This window comes from Scleropages formosus, chromosome 4 (genome assembly GCF_900964775.1).
Source record: "Scleropages formosus chromosome 4, fSclFor1.1, whole genome shotgun sequence".
Taxonomy (NCBI): domain Eukaryota; kingdom Metazoa; phylum Chordata; class Actinopteri; order Osteoglossiformes; family Osteoglossidae; genus Scleropages; species Scleropages formosus.
In genome coordinates this window covers 19,154,600-19,172,490 of record NC_041809.1, presented here as the reverse complement: position 1 = coordinate 19,172,490, position 17,891 = coordinate 19,154,600, and the positions used below count along the sequence as shown (strand labels likewise).

Sequence of the window (17,891 nt, the reverse complement as noted above, 5' to 3'; positions counted from 1 at the left end):
CGGCTCCACCCCCCATCTCTGTACCCCTCCCTCTCTCCCTCCCTCCCTCTCTCTCTCCATCTCCATTGTCCAGCCTCCCGCCTCCTCTCCAGACCTCTCTAAGCTACATCTTGGCTCTTTGCAGCTCCCAAATACTCCCCTCCCCCTCTCCACCTCCCCATGCATTTTAATGGAGGAGGAAATGGAATGAAGTTTCCCCCTCCCCATCTGATCCAATTCCCAAAGATGGATGTGAATTATAATGCAATTGCTGCAATGTCTGTGCAGGAAGATCCCATTTTCTAAGGATGCTCTGCTTGACCTCTGCTTTTAATCGCACGTTTGAATATTCAGCCTCCACATTTCGCAGTATTAGCCGGGAGCCTGATGGCGTAGCGGAGGCTCTGTTGACAGGTCCAGGATGCACAGTGACTGCCTGCAATCCCTACATCCGCAGCCCTGACGCTCATGAATACTGAGGGATTTGAGCCGTGACGATGGCGGAGGAGCAGGAGGAGGCGGAGTCAAGGGGAGGGGAATAATTCAGCCAGTTGCCGTAGGGATGCGCGCAGGCTCACTAAGTAGGGCTGCCGCTTATTGACTCAAACGCCGCGGCCGCTGCTTCTGCAAGCTGACAAACCAGGGAGCGCTGAGCTCGGCGCTGAGTGGAGACCGGGGAGCGAGAAGAGGGTTGACGAACAGATCCGCCATTGTCTCTTCTGTCCTCCCCCAGCCCTCCCCACCCGCCAGCCTCCTCGCAGCGGCTCCGCGGACGGGTGATGCCCGTGACTGGCGTCGTTTCGCCAGCGCTGGGATTTTTTTGCTTGGCCGATGAAGGTGGCGTAGCTTGGATCCGCATCTTCTACTAGGAGGGGCTACAGCCACAAAGCCAGGAGCTCGCTCGACTGCTTGCAGGTAACGCATCCCCGGTCCTCCTTCCAGCCCTTGTAGTGTGTTTCTGTTTCTTTTCATTAATAATTTCATGTACCACACTGATTCCCCACTTCTCCTGCATTATCCAACCCCTCCGGTTGTCGTTTCCAGCACTAGTCATGCTCAGTCTATGTTCCTCTCCCTCTCTGTCACCCTCCATCTCTCTCTCTCTCTCTGTCTCTCTCGGCCTCTTTCACATTGGCAGGAGTGACACACCGTTTCCCTGAACCGTTCTGTGCCCGAACCGCCTCTCCCGCCAGAACCACCATATGATACCCAGACACACCTGATGTTCTCTCAGCGAATATATCCCCTCAAAGGTGACAGATTCAGCATTTGATATTGGACTTTCTTCAATATATCATCATGTTTAAATTTCCTCAGAGACCATTTCTTCTGCGTGTCCATGGGACTGACATGCCTGCCCTTTGAACCGTTGAACACGGATATAATGTTCATATCCAGTATTGTCAAATGCAAGGAGCATTATACTGGATATCAACATATCCATGTTCAGTGATAAAGGTCAGCAATACAGGGAATATTCCGGTATACCTTGAAATGCACAGTTTGTGTACGGTCTTAATAAGACATTAAGAGCTTCGCTCCATTGATGAGGCGAAGTAATCGAAATAATACAATTACAATTAAAATGTCGCCTGTATTTGCACATTAGTAATCCATTTCACTGTTCATTTTTCATACTGGCAATTACAAAAACCACTGAGGTAAAGATTCCGCTGAATCACGTGTTGTTTATGTATTTCGAATAAATTCGTGAATAATTCGCTGCATCTGAAACCAGTTCCACCGCTCCTATACGTTCTCCACACGTTTTGAAATAAATAACCACAGACATTCAGACTCCATTTCCTGCGTTTTTTTTTTTTTTAAAATCCGAGTGTGTGAAACGGGGACACTGAATGTTGTACGTGACCTCTCCTGTAGAACTCTCACTGGTGTCACTGTTTGGCATCGGCGAAGCATGGATTTGGCCCTGGGACCCTGAACACTGGGCCCAGTTGGAGATGACATCGTGTTCCTTGGGATCCCAGGGCACGCGCACACACACACACACACACACACGTGCATACACACACACAGGTACAGCCTTGCACGCATTCAGAGGCGCCCACGCGCACGGACAAAAACACTGTGTTTGCCCCCCTACGTGTTGTGCCCCCACAATTTCACGCCTGTAGGCTGCGTGACAAAAGATGACGGAATTGTCTCTGCGGTGCCTTGGAAAATTCCTCTTTTCTGCTCTCAGCGAGGCTCAGAACACGATGTGATTGTGGCGATGGCTGCACGAGAGTTTCGAAGTGAACAATGAAAGAATGCCCTGCTGTTTCTCTTTTCCATTGTTCATATGACTGGCGCCCCAGCCTTGGAAAAGCAGCGATCCTCTACTGCTTGCTGACAAATTGCTTAATTTTTTACTTATCCAGTGCTTTAATCTAAAGCAATTTACAGGTTTACCCACAATAGAGCTGTGAAATATATTATTGGGACGATTAAGGTTAAGTACCTTTCTCAACAGTACTCGGAAATAACAAATCCAGGTACTTCAACCAGCAACGTTCAGGATACAAGTCCACTCGTATATCTCCAATATCTGACCGTGGATAAAAAAATGTGTTTTTATTAAATAGATATATACCCACTAGTTTGTTTCCCACAATGTAATTTGGTGTAATTATTGGTTGCTTAGTTAGTGCTTTTACCTGAAGTGAAATACACATTTGACCCATTTACAAAGCTGTCTATTTTGACAATTTAGGGTTGGTGATTTGCTTGAGAAGACCACAAAATCTGAAACCAGCAAGCCATTTTCTATTAATTTGTTGCTTAGCTTATACTTTTGTTTAAAGTAACTTATAGTATCTGACCCGCTTACACGAGTGTTTGTTTTTGCTGGACTAATTCAGGGTAAATGGCATGAGTAAGGGTATTGGTGTGGAAGGAGAAAGCGGGGCTTGAACCAACACCTTTCCAAGCGTGCATCCGGGACTGCCGTTCTTTAGGTGGTGCCTTGCGTGTTTGGTAGGAGAAGCACACCCTGGCAGGGAGATGAATAAGCAGGAGGAAGCTTCTGGCATGATATCTGCTTCCTATTACCCAGCAGTCTGTTGAGTAATGGGGTTCAATGGGGGAGGCTTACACAAGCTGCTTTTAAATGGATTTTTGTCTCCTTTTTCTCCTTTCTCCAGTCAGGATGAGCCACTAAATGCAATTTGTCTCTCACGTAGCTCGGCAAAGAACACGGCTCATAATACCATCTGATCTGTCTTATTTTTTTATTTGTTATTATACAGTTAGGATTACCGATAAAGGAATACAGAATATTCAGTGACTGCTGAGCAAACAAGGCATTCAATAACATTACTCGTTATACAATAATATAACTCATTTTTAGTATATTCTCTATAATGTATTAGGGGAAAAAACACAATGGAACTGTAACATGTTGCTATGAACGATCTTTTCTATATATGACTTAAAATGAGAGAAAAACATACTAAAATAAATATGTATACTATGACTTTATAATTGTTTGTTCTATAATATTTGCATAAACAAACAAACAAACACCGGCCAATATCCTGTATTTTACATATGTTACAAAAACAGATGAACACTGTATACACACACACACATTTTCAGAACCGCTTGTCCCATACAGGGTCACGGGGAACCGGAGCCTAACCCGGCAACTCAGGGCGTAAGGCTGGAGGGGGAGGGGACACACCCAGGACGGGACGCCAGTCTGTCGCAAGGCACCCAAAGCGGGACTCGAACCCCAGACCCACCGGAGAGCAGGACTGTGGTCCAACCCACTGCGCCACCGCAACAGTGTATATGAATGATGAATATATAATAATGAATAATGAATATATAATAATATTTAAACACACACATACTTAGGGGGCTGCAGTGGCCCAGTGGGTTTGGCCTGTGCCTGCTCTCTGGTGGGTCTGGGGTTCAAGGCCCGCTTAGGGTGCCTTGCAATGGACTGGTGTCCTGTCCTGGGTGTATCCCCTTCCCCTCCAGCCTTACGCCCTGTGTTGCCGGGTTAGGCTCCGGTTCACTGCAACCCCCGCTTCGGACAAGCAGTTTCAGACAGTGTAGGGGGCATGCTGGTGCAGCTGGTTTGGGTGGGTCCTGCTTGGGGTGCTTTGCAGTGGACTTGCACCCTCTGTTGCCAGGTTGGGCTCTGGCTTGCCATGACCCTGCTTGGGACAAGTGGTTTCAGACTGTGTGTGTCTGCATAATTTCATGTTCTTCTTTTCAATTCCAATTGCTGACATTTATGACAGGAACGTATGCACAGTTTAACCTGTACAATCATTAAACGCTTAATTATACAGACCTCTATTAAAGTGTTTATGGGTCAACTTCTTAAAATCTTGGATATCGCTACAATTAAAAAAACACAGTCAGACCTTTTATGCCCCTTCCATACAAAGTCCTACTGAATGCTTGATATCTTAACAGTGAGCACTGACAGTGACCACAAGCAGACACAAACTGTAATCACTGTGGAAGCAAGTCGAATGAGTGCAGACCCACGCTCCCGCTTGAACATGTTTACCAATGACTAGGTGTGGAAACGCAGGTCATGTTCACTCCACAACAAACAGAAAATTCTGAAAATAACAAAGTGAATCAAAGTCAGGGAAATATATTTCAATCAAATAAATAAACTGGAAAATGTATCTTAGAAATTTTGTAACTTAAACTTTCATAATTTGAGCCAGTGAGTTTCGAAACAGTCCTTTTTAATAACATTTTATCATAGTATTATACTTTTATTACTTTTATACTTTAATTGCACTTTTGCTGAGAGGTACGTCGCTTTGGTCAAAAGCGTCTTCTAAATGAATAAATGTAAATGTAAATTAACTCCCAGTAATGCAGGAAAAAAATCACCAAATCCCATTACAATTGACACAACCACACCCACACACACATTTTCTGAACCGTTTGTCCCATACGGGGTTGCGGGGAGCCAGAGCCTAACCCGGCAACTCAGGGCGTAAGGGGAGGGGACACACCCAGGACGGGACGCCAGTCCGTCGCAAGGCACCCCAAGTGGGACTCAAACCCCAGACCCACCGGAGAGTAGGACCCAGTCCAACCCACTGCACCACTGCACCCCTTCTTGACACAACCATTCATTAGTTAACATTAGTTACCATAGCACAACATAACAAAGCAGGATCCCTTCCCAAATGACTCCATGACACTGTAAGGCTATGTACCTGTGCTGCTTCAGCACTCTCATAGCTGTTTTGTACCATACCTTTAACCAACGCTCACAAATAAAATATACATACACATGCTACTCTATGTTTGTATATCAGCTTAACTTTTAATGCAAAAAACCACAGCAGTCCAAACAAGGGCCATGATTACCAAGGTTAAAATTGTGGTGCTGATCTCTGGTACATGGGGTGCGGTGGTGCAGTGAATTTGGCTGGGTCCTGCTCTCTTGTGGGTCTGGGGTTCGAGCCCTACTTGGGGTGCCTTGGGATGGACTGGTGTCCTGTCCTGGGTGTGTCCCCTCCAGTCCTGCACCCTATGTTGCTGGGATAGGTTCCGGTTTGCCGCGACCCTGCTTGGGTCAAGTGGTTTCAGACACTGTCTGTGGTATGGGAGATATGGTGACACAGCAGGTAGTGCTGGTGCCTCACAGCACCTGGCTTGTATATCTGGATGTGGGTTCAGGATCTGCTCAGTCTCTGTAGAGTTCTGCTGGTTTTTCCTGTATTTGCATGTGTTTCTTCTCCATGCTCTGGTTTCTTCATATAGTGCAAGGATCTATTTCATGTGAATCTGTGACTGTAAGCAACCCGTAGTGTGTGTGCGACTGTGTTTCATTACTTTTCTGTGCAGAAGGGTGAATTACTGTAGGGTGTTTAGTGCAGTATATCTAACACTGGAAGTCACTTTGGATAAAGTTGTAAGAAACACACTATTTATTAATCACTGTTTTGGAGGAAAGCGACTGCTAAACTAATAGATGGAAATGTAGATGTCTTGTGCTGCTCTACTGTCAAGGGAAATGCCAAATTCATATTGGATCTTTGTAAATACTAAAGAAATGTCTTGTAACATGACGCAAGGGGGTGAATGAAATCTGTTATAAAGTCAAATTTTCGGAACTCGAATGGTTGCATGTCTTGGTATGACTTCAGGGGGTTGTTGGCTTCAAACAAATATGTAATTTTCTACTTTTTTTGCATAAGCCTAAGAATTCACCGTTACGCTCTAGCTGAAAGGATGCGTATTGTATAACACATCTGTAATATCACTGTGGATGTTGTAAATAGGGAGGCAAAGACTGTGTCGTGATGTAATTGATACGATATTGAATTTATGCTCCATTCCAAATGATTTTTTTTCCAGCTGTGTGTCACCTCTGGACAGGCACTGTGCGAGACGAGTTCTCAGCGGGCCAGGTTCATTGCTCTCTGTACTCATTGTCAGTTACTGAGCATTTTTCATGAGCGCTCAAGCCAGCTGGGGGTGGGGCACATCCCTAGCTACCGGCACATGACCACCCTCCCCAGTGTGAGGACAGTTCTTACATCATGGAAGCAAAGACATGTGAAGCAGCCCAAGCTCTGTCTCCTCAAGGGAGAAGCAATTCTGATGAATTCTGCTGCTCTAAAACTCTTGGTCTGTCAGATTCCATCCTTAGCCTGACCTTCAATGTGGGAGGGCAACTTTACTGGCCCGGCCACTTGGGAGCACAACCCTTACGGTTTTAACAAAGTGAAACAATTGGTGGGGCTTTATCTAATTTGTGTGGGATTTTATTCCTTTCATTATCCGTGTCCCTGAGTCCCATACTTCATCAGTGTGCTCACTCTAATGGTCAATTTGATTTCGGCTTTCTGTTAGTTTCATCTGGGATACCGTATCTGGTCCCTCGTCATCTATTTTGTTATTCAAGAGCGACTGAAATGAGAAAAAACTGATTGTATATATGTTACATTTAAATATTTGTTTAATATTTTCAGTATTCGCCAAATATTATTTCCAGTTTGTCTTTAAATGTATTTCCAGTCATGCATTATCAATAAGCGCTTGTCCGGTGCAGGATTGTGGAGGTCCAGAATTTGTCCCTGAACACAAATTTGGCTCACAAATGTTGATGATATACAGAAATAAAGACCACAACATTATTGACTTTGTCTTCTACTCTACAAAGTACAGCAGCACTACGCAGTTTTAGGTGCTGCGAGGCGTTATTACCAAACTTCCGATGCCGGATGATCTTCATTTGATTGCGAGATGAAGGTTTTTTTGCGCAATAGTGTGAGGGTACTCATGTTAATACTTGTTTATTATTTCTGTAGGACTACGGTTAGGCTCCGGTTCGCTGCGACCCCACTCGGGATGAGCGGTCTCAGACAATGTGTGTGTGTGTGTGTGTGTGTACAATAACCCAGGTTCTAACTCCATTCCCTGAATTACCACAGCTAAAGTGATCCTTAAAACTGGTAAATCATTGAAAGTACTTTAATACCTCAAGTCACCTTGGAGAAAAGCTAGGCGAATTAGTAGTAACCCGAATGAATCTATTATTTCATCTGTCATTGCTTGAGAATGTCAGTGTGACAGGAAGTTGGAGGGTTAGAGTTGGTTTTGTTGTTTAAGAAACGCGACCAAAACTGATGGAAAGCAGCCAAACTGACACCACTGAGTGACGAAAATCATATATGCTTAAGACACCAAATGTGTATCTCTGTCCCTAAACATCTGAAGGAAGTCCTTTTGCACCATAAAATACCTTTTTGTGGCTCTGAAATGACTGTGTAATGAGCAAAAATGCTGTTGCTTTGAGCAGTAAGCTAAATATACGAAAAAGGGTATATTTTCATTTCCAAGTTTTTTGTTCACGATATCAGAATCAGAATCAGAATCAGAATGAGCTTTATTGCCAAGTATGTTCACACATACAAGGAATTTGCCTTGGTGACATATATGAGTGTCTATGTACAGACCGTACTCTATATGTAATTTATACACTGTCTTTGGTCGCTGTCTTATAGCCAAACGTTTTCTCCACAGTTTTGTCTCTACGTTGCGCAAACAAGATGGAGGCCCCGCTCGTTTGTCTAGATGAGGAGTTCGAGGACCTGCGGCCCTGCAGGGTGGAGGACCTGGAGCAGACACCCAGGCGTCCCTATGGGACTGTCCCCATAGCCCGGGAGGACTTCTCCGAGTTGGAGAACTTCTCTGAGATGATGAGCTTCAAGTCCATGGAAGACCTCGTCAACGAGTTTGACGAGAAGCTCAACGTGTGCTTCCACAACTACAACACCAAGACGGAGGGCCTGGCCCCCGTGCGCAACCATTCCCACACGGAGGAGGACGAAGAGAGACTACAGGACGAAGAGTGAGTACACCTTCATCACCATGTGCTCTTTCATTAGCAGCAGCTTCTTTGATGGCTGTACGAGCAGTGGCTATTAATTAATAATGGATAGACAGTTAATAGACAGAAGGAAGGACTGATGGATTGGATTATTAATAATTAATTAATTATTAATAATTCAATGTATTTTCATATACCTCTATTTTTATACAATTTAAAGATATATGGCCTTCTCTCTCAAACACAGGTTGGCTTCTGCTCTTTAATACAGATAAATGTTAGAAATATAAGGCCCTTATACACTGTTTCAGTGAGCTACCTCCTGGTCACAGCTGAGTCACATGCACTGTAGAACTCAAAGGCTAATTCTGGCCTTGAGATTGCACGCTTGATGCTGAGTTTGTGTGACACGGCCGCAGTCAGCCGAGCGGGCAGTCATCCGTGTGACTCCGCCACCAAATTACACCGATATACTCGGTTCTGCATTATTTAATCATGGTCTTCTGTGTTTCACCCGTTCCGATTGTCTGCGTTGGCTACCCTACAGTCAATCTACCAAGTGTGCTGAAGGAGGGATCAAACCTTTTTTTGGCATCTAAAAATAGCCCCTCTTCTGTCAAAAATAGTTTGCTTCTGTTTGCCATGTGAAGAAGCACCTGATTATGAATGCTTTTCCAGAAAGGTAATATACTGTGTATCAGTAAATTACATTAAATTAAATTAAATTTAAATATCCTCATGACCTCCAATGCACAATGTGCTTATGAATTGTTTTGTCTGTTTCATAAAACTGTCTCTGTCCCCCTCTCTTTATGATTGTGATAAAGTATATAAAGAAACATAAGTAAATATGTCAAAGAACACTATTTATGCACAACAGCTCAAATGAACAATTTCTCACCCTATACAGTAGTGCCTCGATTCTCCTGCCTGAACTGGTAAAGCTGTGTTAATCCAGAATCGTATGTAATATGAGCTGTATTTGGAAATAGATTATTAGATAGGGTTAGTAATGAAATACACAGCTATAAAAACATTCATTTATTCATTTTCGACTTAAGGAGGTAATCATTATTTGAATGTTTTTAAAATAAAACAAGTGACTAAACAAGTCTCTGTGTGGAATAGAGAGATGGGCGAACATCACTGCTTGGTGCAGCGTGCGGCTCTGAACTGGAAGGGTTTTCAATCCCACCGAAACACAATTTTACAAACGCACAGGAGACTCGACAATCAAAGACTGTAGGGACTCTACTGTACTGGCAAAACTGATTCATGTCTGCCAAAATAACATATTCACACCCTGTGCCACAAATATATGTGGAAAATCTGCGTAAAAGCGTATAGCAAATCTAAAATAATGCATCTGTTTTTATTTATTTATTTAGAAGCATCAACTAAACAGCAGAAATAGATTATACTAAAACACATATCCCTCCGTTCTCACAGACGTGTTTTTCTTTGCCTCTGGTGCTGCTGCCGTGAAGCTTTTCTCGTGGCCGGTTGGCCGTCGGCTCGGCACCGACTGGTACCAGCGAGCCCCCGTTGCCCCGGAGAAGCTGCAGGGGATGTTTGCATGCAAATGACAGAGAGGCGGGCGGGCGGCCGGCCCATGAATAGCCGCTTGTTCTTAGCAGCGCTGGGCGGCACCGCCTTGAGAGATGGACACAAAGGCACAGGAGGGAGGGTTGAACCTCCCGTCTTTGTCTGATTCTCCACGGCAAACAAGCGGGGGTCCTGTCACAAGAGGCCAAGAACCCTGGACCCACAAGGGAGCTTTCGGGCCGTCTCCGGGTTACTGTGCAATTTAAGGGGTGGGGTGGGGCGTTTAGCACCGAACTCGGTCTCAAAAACCATTGGCTTGTTTCGGCTTTCAACAAACCAGACGTTAAATTTGTGTGCGCTATTAATTATTTATTGGTGTGTCGCAGGAAATGCCGAATAGGATGTAAGACGAACAGCAATGCCATTTGTTTGTGGTGTCATTTACGATGATTAAAAACTCCCCAAAAACGCTGCTCAGGGAAGCTACATGAAGCTGTTTTAAGGGTCCCTCGCGACCATCTCATTTCTCATTTTCTGATTGCATTTAACTTTTCTTTTTTTTTGTGTATTTTATACATTTAATAGTTTTTTTTTAATTCTCATCTACTATATACTCTAATTCTCCATTTATGTTTTTTAAGGTCAATAACAAGCATTTTTTATTCAATTCAATTCAGTTCATTTTTACAGAGCCCTCTTCTCACGCAGTAACACAGAGCGCTTCGACACAGGCATAAGGGAAAAAAATATATCTAATATTAATAACAATACCATAACAAACATTTATTTTAATTATTCCTTTCTTCTAACCGTAATCTGTTCTTTGCGGTAATAACCACAATAATGTGATTTCTTAGTTTATTTTAAGCAAAGGGGTAGGTAACTGCCACAATAAGCAAATGCCACGATTTGCATTTGACCTTCTGCCCTTCGCACCGCGTTCGACTCTCCTCCCCCTCTCAGTGTGTGGGACGCGCTGACCGACAACTACCTGCCGTCCTCTGGTTCCAGCTGGGATGACCCCAACTCGGAGGGCCTGAACGGAAACCTGTCCGACCAGGAGGTACGGCAGCAACCCGCCTTCACGCCTTCATTTGCGCATCTCTGGAATTCGTCTCAAGCTGAGCTGTACTGTACAGACCGTCGGCACATGACACGCTTTGTGTACACAGTACAGCAGGAGTCCCATATTGCAGCGCGGCTGATTTTCAGTCCTTTGAATCGTGCGGTGACGCTCGTGTGTTCGGACTTGACATCCGCTCGGGTGCTGGCGCGCTCCCAGACGGACGGTGAGCCCTCGAGCAGGGTCAGGAGTGTGAGAGTAAGTGGGGCTTGTGGGTCCGGTGAAAATTACCACGGCTGCAGGCTTTACGCAGCCTCCTTGTGCAATGGATGGAGAGCAGGAGGCGGTGGGGGCTGCCGGAATGTATCTGCAGTGTGATCACCGCACAGCACAAATCCAGGCTGCATCATCACTCCCCCACCCGCCCCGCTGCTCATCTCCTTTGCTCACACACCGTGTATGACTATGCCATTTGTGAGCTCCTCTGCAATTATTAATTCATCAAAGGCTTAGCATATTACCGTACCTCTTCCTAAAACCCGGGCAAAGCACGCAGAATTGACCTCCCATCCTCCCGCTGAAGTCAAGCCTGTCCATAACCTGAACTCCGAAGACACTTACTGCTTCGGATTTTTTTTACTGTTATATAATTTCATTTCCTGCACATCCCTCCAGCCATTAAACTCGAGTGTGACGTCAGCCTTCCGAACCATGTATTTTTCTTCAGGCTCTGAAAACGTACAGCATGTAAGGTTAAAACGATTATCGAAAAATGCACATCATAAGGAGAAGAGGGCAAGTGCACTGATGCTGTCCTTGTCGAAAGCACACAAGTGCCTAAGTACCTGGGAAAGTGATCAGGCGGCACCTCGCAGACATGAGCATCGGTACATAATGGACCGACGACGAGCCATTACATCATTCACGCGCTTCCCACTTTGAACCTGCTGCTGTGATCTCTCCTCTGTCTGCTTGCGGAATAAAAGCGCGGGCGCCATAACGTCAAAGCCGCTTTGGTTGTTTACTTGTGTTCTCGAGGCTGGTGTCTTGTAAAATCCATCGCTGTCTGTGCCGTTGATGCAGTTCAGAGGATCGGGATACGAGTGGAACGGTGATGTTAAACACAGAGAGGGGGATGTGATAGAGGAATTACCTTCACCCCAAACTGTGACCCTGCAAGTACATGAGAAGCCTTCTGGTACAGAGGATGTTGTGTATCTGGTACTGTGCCATGTGAAACCAAGAGTGTTGGAGACCATGTAAGTGTAAATATGACTCTAAATGGACTCTTGTTTTTCCTTCAAGATCCATGAAAAAGAGGAAGAGGAGATGAACGAGAAGAACGACAACATGAGTTGTCTTAGCGAGGAACCGCTCATCACGGCAGACCAGGTGACCTCAAACAGCCACACACTATAGGGTTATAGCCGCACCTAGGGCCTGATGAAATGCAATGCACAGTATACAGGTGGTCCTCGGTTTACGACGGGGTTCCGTTCAAATGACCTTGCCATGCGTCGACTAAGTCGCTGGTCGCAAATCCCTTATATTGTTTTATATGAACCGTAAGGATATAGAAACAATTAACATGCATGAATGTATAATGGGGCTTTGATATACTTTTTCACCAGTTTCCTTGCACATTATTCATTTTCATAATAATATAGATATTTTAATATAGGTCTTTTGGTGGGTGGAGTCGCCGGGATGGCACTGGGGGCATGGAGAGGGGTGGGTCTGAGACGCCAGATCTTGCCGTTGAGCCTTCTGGAGGTGTCGCGGGCTCAATTCAATGAAACATCAACGAAGGAAGATGCCCACTTTTGACAAGCCCAACGAAGTGTTCGCCGTGGCTCCCGGCAAGGAGGATGGTGCTTGCCCATGATGTGGGCTGATTTTTAGTTATTTTTTTAAGTGGAAGGAACTGTTTGGTGGGGGGTGAGGGGTATGTGGGGTTTTGGGAGGGATTGAGTACTGGTGGCGTGGTTGGTTTGTGTCCAGCCCCCCTTGATTTTGGCACGAGGGGTTGAACATCTTTCCCCGTGTATTATTGCATATAGATAATAATAAGAAATAATAATGAGAAGAAATGATAATAATAAAGAATAATCATATAAATGCAGTACAGGATTATAATTATATTCTCATGCTCCACTATTATTTTCACTTTAATATTTAAATCTGTTGTTCATGGCTAGAATGGAATGACAAAATGTTCTGCAAATAAAAAAACTGTTTTGTAAATAAAACACAGTTGCTGAGAGATACACTGACTGAGGCCCAAACAATCACAGCCCATGTTCTGGTATAGCAGGTGGAGCAGTCATCATTAGGTGTTACCACCAAGTGCTGGGACTCAAAAATAATATAATAAGGTTAATGGGATGGCCGTTATAAATCCAGGTGGTTGTAAATTACACGTGTCGCGAGCGGAGGCCCCTCTGTGGTTTAAATGCATGCTTTGTATTCACTGGGTCCTACACGTAAGTTGTCAAACGGTTGTCTGTCCATTCAGTGCAGTGCAGTAGAGCTTCCGCTCCAGAGCAGACACATAAGCACTTATGTAGGCCAGCGCAGGGCTGCCAGGCGACAGGGGATATGAGGAGTACCTTCCATGCCCTTGAACATTTGCAGACAGGAAGGAGGATTTGGCACAGAGTCGCTCAGCAAGGTGACTCTTAAGAGCAGCAGACGCTAACCCGCAGGGGACCCCGCGATCGATGAAGATCTTAAGCAGCTCAACTAAGTTGTGACGTTTGCAGCCGAAGCTTTTGAAGCTTGCACCCCCCCAACCGCCAACCCCTACCTCTGACTCCCCTAGTGTCTTGTCAGCAAGTCTGAGCCGCGATACCGCTGCCCCGCACAGGTGATAGAGGAGATTGTGGAGATGATGGAGAACTCCCCAGACCCGGGGGAGACGGAAGAAGAGGAGGAGGATGAGGCTGGAGACTCGGGGACCCCGTCCAACCCGTCCCTGCTAGAGGAGATCCGAGTGCTGTCCAAGGCCTCCAACAATAACTGCTCCTACGAAGGTAGGCTGTCCCCCTGGGGTCACACTCGTAGCGACCTTGGGTCAACGGGGCCAAGTCGTGACAGCGGAGAGGGCAAGTCCATCCTCCCTGAAACATCCATCTCTGTCGGGACATGGGCAACACCGCTTATGGAACAGCGGAAAGACCTTTTTGTCCCCAGAGTGAGTGAAAAATTGGAGCAGTATGTGTCAGTTTTTTAGTTTGGGTCGAAGCCCGCACTTCCGTGCGCTGATAATTAGGAAGAAACAGGGGGCGGAGATCAGCCTTGTTGATCAACATATGGTAATGCACAGATGGACATATTGTCTAACCACGTGTCTTCTCCACGCACGTGCGTGTATGCGTTTGTGTATGTATTTGTGTGTGTGGACCCCAGGCCTGAGCCTTATGCCGAGCTCAGCGCTGTTGGAGTTGCTGTGTCGCGTGGAGGCAGCCATCCGCCAGTACTCTGAGGAGCTGGTGACCCAGCTGGCCCGCCGCGATGAGCTCGAGTTTGAGAAGGAGGTGAAGAACAGCTTCATCACGGCGCTCATGGAGGTGCAGAACCGGCAGAAGGAGCAGCGGGAAGTGGGCAAGCGCCGGCGCCGGGACAAAGGCCTGAGCCTGCAGGGGACGGGCCGCACGGAGAAGGCTGGCTCCATGCCCCTGAAGGTACGCACCTGCTTAGCTGTAGCTCCTGATGGACGGTCGGGAACAGGATCTAAGGAAGTTAAGCTCTAGAGAGCTGCCTGGCAGATGCTTTCAAAAAGTTATATTCCATAGACAGAGGGCAGATTCTTACAGAAGTGCTCATAATGGACCTCAGAGCCATTAGCCTTTGGCTCCGCTTATGGTAAGGGTGCAAAGGGGTGGGGGTGGGAGTGGGGTGGGGGGGTCCTTCCCATTACACATTAGAGGAGATTCCTGGAACTGAACTCCCAGCCTCTGCTGTTTCTCGTCCTACATCAGCAGTTCCTTTTCAGGATCACTGAAAGTCCTTCGTCGACTGGAGCATGTGCGTTTCACATAATAATAATAATAATAATAATAATTATCATGTGGCTTAACTGGTGTTCTTTTCAGATATTTCTTGCTACTGCAGGGTATTTTTACTCACAAGATACCTTTGAATATGGGCCTTTCTCTAGGGGACAACAGAAGGGCCTATCCTCAGGTTTGAATCTGTGTGGTTCAGGTGTGCATTCATTAGCATCTGCTGGCCCACCGATAACAAGCTTGTCAGGGGTCTTTAGTTATGATTCGAGCAGGTGGTTCCCAGGTCACAGCCTCTCTTCCTTTGCCGCAGCGCTTCAGCATGGAGGGGCTCTCCAACATCCTGCAGACTGGGATCCGACAGACCTTTGGCAACTCAGGAACAGACAAACAGGTAAAGTAACCTCAGAGCAGAGCAGCGCATCTCTCGTAAAAAGAGATTGGTGATGAGCAACAGAGCTACCTGTGAATAAAAGCCTGAACGTGTTCATACACTACGCAACGTACACACACACGTTCACCAGGATTAACGTGATAATATTAGAAAAATTGCTGTAAATTGACTAAAAACCAAAGATCAGTCATAAGTGGTTGACGTGTTAATGGACAGATGGTCATTAAATCTCACCTGACGTCAGTCTGTGCATCTTATTCTCTATCTCTCGCCGCCCTGCTGTCGATGGGGTTGTGCTGCACTGACTGTGTAAATGAGCTTTGCCTTTTCCGTTTGGTTCAGTATCTGAACACAGTGATCCCCTATGAGAAGAAGGGCACCCCTCCCACGGTGGAGGACCTTCAGATGCTGACGAGAAGTAGGTTCCCAGCGGTATGGTCTTCTGATTGTATAACAGCCATGTAGTGGTGTGTAAACACAGAGTCTCTCGAGCAACTAAGTTAAGTGATTAGAGCTGCTGTCTTTGGAGCCACTGGTTGCAGGTTTGAATCCCGTGATCAGCCGTAGTAACCTTGAGTAAGGCACTTGCCCTAAATTACTCTAGTAAGGTTATCCAGCTGTGGGTAAAGAGTTGTAAGTTGCTCTGGGGGAAGGTATTAGCTGAACGTGAATGGCTTCTCTTAATACCTTTAGTGCTGTGACCAGTGTAGGAATACTGGGTTTATTATCCTTTAGGAGTGACAAAATCCATTTAATGTCCCATTAAATCAAAACTTTAAATGTTTTGTCCATGTCTAAGATGGTCTGAGCACCGTCATCCAGAAAAGGAACATAGGATACCAATAATAATGATTGTTCTGTGTCTCCTAGTTCTTTATGCAATGAAGGAGGACAGTGAGAAGGTGCCAACCCTGCTAACGGACTACATTTTGAAAGGTGATGTATCCTCTTTTATTTTTTACAAAAACTATTTATTTTATTATATACAACTTCCTTCCCCTCTTCACTCAACCCAGGACTAATAAAATTAAATGCATTGCATCGACTTCTTCTCTCCAGTCCTGTGTCCTACCTAAAGGTGCCCTTTAGTGTGCGCAAGACGTGAGGAGGCCGTCCGTCCCGAGTCCCGAGTCCAAGCTGCATGAACTCCCATCCATTATTAACGGTGGACCACGGCATCGTAATCATCGTCCATTACCCGTCATGAGCCAGAACAAAAGTCTGCCTTTGCCGAGATCATCTCGTCTGTCCCGCACCCTCTCGAACCCAGGGCTGAGGGAGTGCCGCCGCTGCCTGTTTTTGATGTCTCCCTGTTCATGTGACATGTATGTAGCCGTTTCAGAGTTCGCTCAGTTCCACACAGTGGGCCAGAGGTGTGGAGGGGTGGGAATGGGAACACGTTACACACCGACGCATCATTCTTCAGAGTGCAGCCACGAAACCTGCCGTGTTTGTCAAAAAAAAAAAGACAACATACTTTATTATCTTTTCTCGTCGTCTGTCTGCTGGCATCTCCCCTAAGAAAGTCATACAGCCTGTGTCACATCTTTGACTCAATCACAGTAATGTGACATCTCAATGTAGCAAATCATGCCAAGGCATAAAACTGACATTTAAAGAAAAAGAAAAAAAAACACACCTTTTATTATCCTTAGAAAAAAAAAAAAAAACAGCATACACCATTACAGTCCCTTTGTTCGTTGTTGTGTTTCTGCACGACCTTCGCACAGGTCTCATATTACAGGTAAAAAAGGGTTTTGTCTTCTGACACCTCAGCGAACGCTTGTAAACCCGCACACACTGCACACTGTATACGAGGACATAAGCGATCTAACATGTTAAAAAGACCTCAGGGTTTCGTCAACACAACAATAATTATTCAGCCATTTCATTTATTTGATATTATGGAATTCATGTAATTTATTGCATATCATTAATGTAGCTGCCATGCATCTGTCTCTTGATTAAAATGAGCAGTTTTTATCATTAATGAATTAAAGATGATCTGTTCCCTGTGACATCGTGCCACTGTATTTGTTTGCTTTATTTCCTTCAAATGAGGAATATTTCAGGAAACTCTGAACATGTAAACTATGCAGATGATCCCCTGAATCTGGTTTAGGGCGATCCACTTATTCATTTGAATTCCCCTCCCTAGCACGGTACTCTCAAGGTTCATTCCCTGAATTCACACGAGAAAAATACCATACTCAATAACTGGGTACTTATCTGTGAGCACCTTGTACGAGTACACACCTAATGTTGTATGTCAACTTTGACAAATGTAGGTTAAGAATAATCCTTAGTACAAAAGGAAATATTAATTTAAGTGATGCTTTTCCCCAAAGCAACTTACAATTATTTACCCATTTATACAGCTGGGTAATTTTTATTGAAGCAGTTAAGCATACATACTTTACTCAGGGGTACTACAGCCAGAGATGAGGCTTAAACCTGTAACCCTTGGGTCTAAAGGCAGTTGTTCTAACCACTACACTACCAGCTGTCCCTTAACTGATTCTTTTCTTCAAAGTAACTTTCAGTGTTAGGCTACTTGGTTATTTACTCATTTATAGAGCTGGGTAA

At 45.2% G+C, this 17,891-nt stretch overlaps 1 protein-coding gene across 4 annotated transcripts; it reads left to right on the top strand.

Moving 5' to 3' along the window:
* The first annotated feature begins 410 nt into the window (after nucleotides 1-410).
* On the top strand, nucleotides 411-17,323 carry fez1 (fasciculation and elongation protein zeta 1 (zygin I)). Of its 4 annotated transcripts, none has more exons than XR_003797632.1 (11): nucleotides 411-894; nucleotides 1,118-1,232; nucleotides 7,993-8,320; nucleotides 10,808-10,907; nucleotides 12,213-12,299; nucleotides 13,729-13,939; nucleotides 14,316-14,590; nucleotides 15,225-15,305; nucleotides 15,648-15,737; nucleotides 16,176-16,241; nucleotides 16,365-17,323. XR_003797632.1 is itself a non-coding variant. In XM_029251327.1 (11 exons), exons 2-11 carry the CDS (start codon nucleotides 1,202-1,204, stop codon nucleotides 16,379-16,381), a joined length of 1,272 nt encoding a protein of 423 aa, XP_029107160.1. In that variant the 5' UTR covers nucleotides 420-894; nucleotides 1,118-1,201; the 3' UTR covers nucleotides 16,382-17,323. The 4 variants fall into 4 exon arrangements, 3 of the variants coding, with proteins under 3 accessions (XP_029107160.1, XP_029107162.1, XP_029107161.1); XM_029251327.1 differs by having other exon boundaries at nucleotides 420-894; nucleotides 15,648-15,723; XM_029251328.1 differs by having other exon boundaries at nucleotides 424-894; nucleotides 13,774-13,939; nucleotides 15,648-15,723.
* Nucleotides 17,324-17,891: the final 568 nt, after the last annotated feature.

Excerpts from the sequence above, each read along its gene's own strand:
- fez1 (XM_029251327.1), top strand. The coding sequence starts at position 1,202 with ATGTTCTCTCAGCGAATATATCCCCTCAAAG. Across the intron at positions 8,321-10,807 it reads GAGAGACTACAGGACGAAGA|TGTGTGGGACGCGCTGACCG; the intron begins GTGAGTACACCT and ends TCCCCCTCTCAG. Across the intron at positions 15,724-16,175 it reads CCTTCAGATGCTGACGAGAA|TTCTTTATGCAATGAAGGAG; the intron begins GTAGGTTCCCAG and ends TGTGTCTCCTAG.